Source organism: Stylophora pistillata, chromosome 11 (assembly GCF_964205215.1).
Source record: "Stylophora pistillata chromosome 11, jaStyPist1.2, whole genome shotgun sequence".
In the NCBI taxonomy this organism is placed as follows: domain Eukaryota; kingdom Metazoa; phylum Cnidaria; class Anthozoa; order Scleractinia; family Pocilloporidae; genus Stylophora; species Stylophora pistillata.
Window position 1 is genome coordinate 9934067 of NC_142529.1, and position 6570 is coordinate 9940636.

Sequence of the window (6570 nt, forward strand, 5' to 3'; positions counted from 1 at the left end):
TTATAATGACTAGGTTTTCCTTTCTCATTAAATATATTAGCTGCAGAATTCTTTCAAGAGGAAAGTTGATTCAGTCACCTTTTTGGTGATTGACACGCAGACAAAGTTTAAGAATCGTTCAAACACCTGGCAACTTTATTCTTAAAGAACCTTTTTTGGACAAATAAAGTTATCGCCAAGAAACTATAACTTGCCGGCCTTTCGTGTTCTCCGTTGCACAAGTTTTTAACCTAAGGCCTGCGCGTTAATGATAAATATGTACTCCAGGTGAACTCCATGAACTCGTGCCACCCGCTAACTCGAAAATTAAAATATCCAATTTCCCCTGGATTTGACCCCATCTTTCCAGTCATTTGCTATCAGCTGGCTCGAACTCGCTAACTCGAATTCCCCGTCAACTGGAACTACTTTTTCTTTCCCTTGGATCAAATTTACCCAGATATCTCGAGCTTTAGCTTAAAACCTCGGTCGATAAACTTCAAAATGTCCGAAAATAGCTGATTGACAAGCCCCTATCGACCCTAACTTAATCGTGATTGATACGAAAGTGGTAACGTAAAAAAAGCGTAATAAATTAAGCTAAACTTCCAGAACTATAAGTTCTTATCAAAAAGCTCTTATAAAACAAACTAAAGTCATGAAAATAACTGTTAATTGTGCGAGAATGATAAAAACATCATTCCTGATTAATTATTAACAGGATAGTTAGCGAGGATCTTCTTTTGTATAACCTGAGAGGTACATTTGTTTTCTGAAAATCGCATTGATAATCTTGAACGGTATACTTATGTGGATGTTTTTTATAGAAATTCTCAAATGGATAAGCACTCAAAAGGTACAATTTTATCACTGACTTGCTGAAGTACTTCATTATTTTTTCATCTAACTTGAGGATCCTAATGGGATGATGGCTTTTACGACTAGCGGCCCAGTATGATTTTGGCCATTTTACGGCTAACGGTTAACCCAAAATCATGACAAAATGACACAAAATATTATGAATATTGTCGAAAAAAAATTTACGGTTAACTTTTCTTTACGACTAATGGTTAAACACTTTACAATTTCTACGCCTAACGGCTAATTTTTTTTGGCCGTTTCTTTTTCGGAAGCGCAAACACATAACGCCAGGAGCCAATTACCCAAATGTGTTTGCCAAGTTTTCCAAATTTCCCCTCAAGGTGATTGTTCGAATTAAAAATGTATGCTATGAAATTACAGCAGATTTCAATAGTATTCTTGGAACTCATTTTCAGTATGAAACAAGAAAAGTTCCGTGATGAACACTGAAAAGAGCGAAAGCAAAAGAGCACGGAAAAGTCTACGTCCTAAGTATTTGAAAGTGTTTCGACGCTAAGATGTTTGTAAACATCTTTTCCTCTCGAACATATTTTTTCTCGGAATTTACGCTATTGACTGTTTATCTAGTTCACGGAGTCTCATTAAAAACTGAAAATATCTTTTTTTTTAAAGACTTCTTTCAGCGTAAGATGAATCCGTATTTCGCGTTTTTATGGCTCAACCGTCTAACGGTCTTGCTGCTACCAGCCACAATCACTGCAGCAGGCAACCAGATGCGAGCGCCACTGATCTACATCAACAACATTTTCATGGAGAATATCAGCATAGAAGATCATACAATTCAGACTGTGAGCGTGCAGGAACCTTGGGAGTGTTTTCGTCACTGCGCTAAACACTGTCACTGCGTTGCATTTCAAGCAAGCGAGAAAACACGCGAGCTCCTGGACACAAATATTGACGGAGCCATTGGAAATCAAGTGAATAAACCAGGAACAGTTTTATACCATATGCAGCAAAATGGTGTGAGGATACGTTTATTCTTGTAGAGCAGCTTTCGATTGAAAGTCGCAGTATAAAGCTATCGCAACAGTTAGTTGAAACAGGAGCCGACAAGGACTTTAGGCATCTATTATGACACGTACGTAAAATGTCACCAAAGCGGGAAAACGTGAATGACCAGTCGCCTTAGATTATTAAGCATAGCGTCCCCTCCTTACGTTTTATTGGGGAACCTTAAGCAGTCGGGACTGCGACGCCGAGGGATACGTCGATTGAAAAATGAATCACATGTTTAGCGTGAATTTCGCAAATGGCTGAATGTTTTCAGTATCTTATGGCACCACATCTCAACTTCAGCAAAGCGTTTGTGACTGAACAGCCTTGAGTTCCGAATGGAAACTTGAATTATTTGCTTTCAGGATTTCGGTTTTAAAACCACGGAAAATTTGGTGATTTGACGTTGTTGTTTGGCTAAGACATGTACAAAATTTTAGAACGCACGTGCTGAGCTTTTGTTCTGCCAATAGATCCTTTTTTTTACCACGTCCTCTTGCATTGGCTGTTGCCGTCGTGATGTACTTAAGGTCCCTTTAATCATGAATCGTGGTGAGGACGAGTCGCTTTCAAAAATTCGCCTTTATTAGAGAATATCTGTAAAAATATTTGTCGCCACGATATTCATTAAAAAACTCTTAATTCTATTCAGTCACAAATACAAGCAGACTCTAGGATACTTTAACCTTTTCGTTTTATCGTTGTTCATATTCGTTTTCAGGAAAACGATAAATGCCTTAATGGCTGCTGTCAATCAAACCCTTGCCTTAATGGAGGCACATGCGCAGAGAGTTGCGATGACGTAAGGAAGCAGTACACCTGCGCATGTCCACAACATTATCAGGGAAAGAGATGTGAGATATTCCATCCAAGAGTCAGATCATGCCAATCTTTTATGAAGCTGAAACCAGAGTCTCAGTCAGGCGTGTACAACCTTAATGACACGGTTCAGACTTACTGTGATTTTGACTCAGAAGCCGGCAAAGTCTGGACTCTCATCGAGTCATTTTCTCTAGAAAACAAGGCTTTTTTTGAGGGAAAACCTTTTTACTTCAACTTTCCGAGAAACGAAACAAGATCTAACTGGAATGATTTTCGAGTGTCATACCTTGGAATGGTCAACATCCGGGACAACTCGACGCACTGGCGCGTGACGTGTAATTTCCCATCAGGCCTTGATTTCACCGACTACGCACGCGCGACTCTTCAAGCCACGGATATTCTAACATTTGTCAATAAGGATCGCTGTCAGAAGTACGAGTACATCTCGGTTCGAGGGCAAAATTGTACGGATTGCTTGGGGATGCTTGTGCAGCGAAATAACCAACATATGCATACAGATTCGTACTGGAGCGGGAGAAACGGGTGTTTTTGGGATCCAAGAAATGGCGCCGTTGTAGGCGAAGATAATTTTGGATTGTATGACGTTATCAATACTCAACACAAGTGCACTGAAAATTCTCTTTCCACTACGCAATGGTGGCTTGGTGACGGAGGAGTTTTAAATTTGAGACCACATTTCAATAAGCGGTCAAAAGTCGAGTATACGCGAGTGGATCAATTTTGGCCAGCTGTTGTAGGAACATTTGGAAAACAACAGAGCTGCCTTTTAAACGTTGTGAATTCCTAGCTTTTGTGGATTGTAACTCCTGTGGGACAACTTTTTCAAAGCTTTCAAGCACGGTTTTGGGTCGCTATTTTGGCCGCGCATTTTTGCAGTTTAAAGTTCGCATTTGCGAATGCGTTTGACCATTATTTTGAAATACACGCCACTCGTGTGAGCCGCGAGACTTCTCGTGCATAGCTTTCACTAGCTATACTAACTAACGCAATTTAAGCCATGTATCCCGCATGTAAAAACTAGCCCATATCGTGATGTTACATCTTCCTCTTCTATAGAAAAATAACATCGTGTTACATGTTGGCAGCAGTCAACTGCTGGCATCAGTGATGAAAAATTCAGACAGAGGAGGTTCTCTTCACATAGAAAAGAAAGGTCGCAAAAACTGCAATTGAGACGCCGTGTAGAGATTTATAATCAAATTGTTCAGTTTCAGGTTGGAAATGTTTTACCCATTACCACGCAATTATATATTAAACGTACGTACCGTTGTGAAGGCTTCCTGTCGGTCGATGTAAATATCTAAAAGAATTATTATATCTATTAACTGTTTGGAAGACACGAACGCGAAATCAGCTTCTTCACTCTCAGTTTTATTTCACAACACTATGTTTTTTCACATTTCCATTTGGCGTTGATTAAAGATAAATAGAAAATGGTTGAAATCAGAGTTAGGTTTTGCCTTTGTCCGTAAACATTTGAAATGTTTCATTTCCAACCTTGTCTCCTCATATGCGCAGAAATCGGCGACGACAATAGGGATCTTAAGAAACCACGACGGCGACGGCAACGAGGACGTGGAAAAACAAGAGATCTAATTGGCAGAACAATAGCTCAGCACGTGCATTTTGAAACTTTGTACATTTCTTAGCCGTCCTATTCAAAACAACAACATGAAATCGCCACAATTTGTGTCGTCTGCGAACCGAAACCGCGACGGCAAATTATTTTAATTTCCATTTGGAACTCAAAGGTTAATTTATACGTCATGCTGAAGTTGAGCCGTGGCGCAGTATGAGACAGTAAGCTCATGCAGCCATTTTAGAAATTCTGACTAAGAATAGAAATTCATTTTTTAAACGAAGTTTTCCTTGGCGTCGCCGTCGTGGTTTCTTAAGGTCCCTAATGTATCTTTGTGATAGGAAGGACCCTCCAACGGCGTCTGTCCATGTCTAGCCTGTTCTAGGCGCTGAGTCAGTGAGGGCCAGGGAGTGGGCGATGAAAGCAAAAACATTTGTCCCCTCATTTTTGGCTTCGCCCAAGTCCAACCATTTTCGAGCGCCCTCTCTTTCGCTCATTTACATCGAGAGCCTAGAACAGGCTTCCGTTATCAACTCAGTTGCTAAAAGCTAAATTATCTTGTTATACTTCCCCACCGACGCGGCACCACAGTTTTTTAAAAACTTAACCCCTTTATTCACACGTCTGTCCGTGTTTATTTCAGAACTTCGAAAAAACATGTACTTATTGACTTAGCAGGAGCACGGGACGGGAAAATATTTGGCTCGAGATCATGAAGTACCAGCCTCGCAGCTCGGTTTATACTTTGAACCAACTCATGACATTTTGCTTTCTTGCCCAAACAAACTCAGTCGATAAGCATTTTATCTCTTGCTTCTTGTCTTCTTTCAGCTCGCTTCTCGCGGGGCCATACTCAGGGCCGTACGACTTTTTCCGGCCCTGTTCACCCCATCGCGTACGATCTTCACACGGGGATATTAATATTTGTCTGGTGTTTTCCAAGCACGCGGGGGTCAAGCAAGCACCCGTCAAATTACAAAGAGAAGTTATTTTTTTTCGTCTAGGTTGACTTCCAAATACGGATAGTGACATTTGCGTGGTTGCATGCAAACGCAGAATACTTCGCGATGAACTCTTTAAGATAGGAAAAGATTTGCATTTAATTTCTTCCAGCGACATCTTCTCCATGACTCTCCCCGAAGAGAGGATACATCTGATTCCAAATGTGATTTTTTTCGTGATATTTACGAAGAAGAACTGAAAACTGTATTGTCTAAACCAAAGTTTTAGGTGCTATTTTATGTTTCCTGTTCTTCTTTTACAAGCCGGTATATATGTCAATTCCAGTGTGGCGTTGTCCTTGGGTCAAAACAATAAAGAAATGGATGTGCTTTCTCTCTTTTTTTTCTTTTTACTTATTTAATTTTTCACATGATAACTAATGGGTTGAAGTTAATTAAATCCATTTTTTAAAATTCTTGATATATGAGTTGTGGTGTAACAGACGGTGGCAGAATTAATCTACCATGATATTTAAATTAAAACTAGGACAGACTAACGGCTACTATCTTTCCTGAAATTTTTTTTGCGGTTAACTTTTCTTACGACTGACGGTTATGATTTGTCAATGATTACGCCCAAGGGTCGAATTGAGATGCTCTTCATTGAAGTTGCTCAAACTGAAGTTTGTCAATCTTAGATTTAGCGCGATGAAAACAGAACTTCGTGATTACTTGCGTCCTTTGTAAACTTCAGTTTCTAAGACGGTTTTCTGTTGCTGATTTTTATTCAGTTCAACATGGTTTAACTAAACATGTTTCATGATGTGAATGGGGCAGAAGTAAATGAAGGTGAACTGTGCGTGAAGGGAGAAATAGTCGAGTGCAGTTATTCAGTTCGAATACTCCAAGCTTAGAATTGAAGAATTGAGTTTGAAACAGGAGTTCGAACACAAATCTTACAAAAAATAAAGAGAAAGTCGTTTCAGTTTAGGGCATATGTTCAGTTAGAATTTAAACACCAGGGCCCGGTTGTTCGAAGTCCGATTAGCGCTAACCCAAGGGTTAAATTTTCATCCGGGTTTCTTTATTACCTTGTTCAAAAGCCTTTTTCGGAGAATTTCCTCTATTCTCTTTAGGGCATCCAATCATCAAATCGTAGACAAAAGAAATGGTACTGAATTTACTTTCAAAACCTTTCAAATCTGAAACCAGATTTCACAGTAACCCTGGATTATCTTAACCCAGCTTTGAACAACTCGGCCCAGATCAACATAAATCAATTCTAGCTGTTCGAACAGAGGATCATTGGGAGGATTTTGGAACAATTAGTTATCGAAAGCGTTGAATCACAGA

At 39.7% G+C, this 6570-nt stretch overlaps 1 protein-coding gene across 1 annotated transcript; it reads left to right on the forward strand.

Annotated features, from left to right (window-relative positions):
• The first annotated feature begins 1236 nt into the window (after positions 1–1236).
• LOC148719956 (uncharacterized) lies at positions 1237–4140 on the forward strand. The gene is made up of 2 exons (XM_088737330.1): positions 1237–1823; positions 2576–4140. Exons 1-2 carry the CDS (start codon positions 1359–1361, stop codon positions 3482–3484), a joined length of 1374 nt encoding a protein of 457 aa, XP_088593456.1. The 5' UTR covers positions 1237–1358; the 3' UTR covers positions 3485–4140.
• The last annotated feature ends 2430 nt before the right edge of the window (positions 4141–6570 follow it).

What these genes read in the sequence shown, in the direction of transcription:
- LOC148719956 (XM_088737330.1), top strand. Translation starts at nt 1,359, where the DNA reads ATGTTTGTAAACATCTTTTCCTCTCGAACATATTTTTTCTCGGAATTT. An exon ending in ACCATATGCAGCAAAATGGT is followed by an intron (nt 1,824 to 2,575) that starts GTGAGGATACGT and finishes ATTCGTTTTCAG; the next exon opens with GAAAACGATAAATGCCTTAA.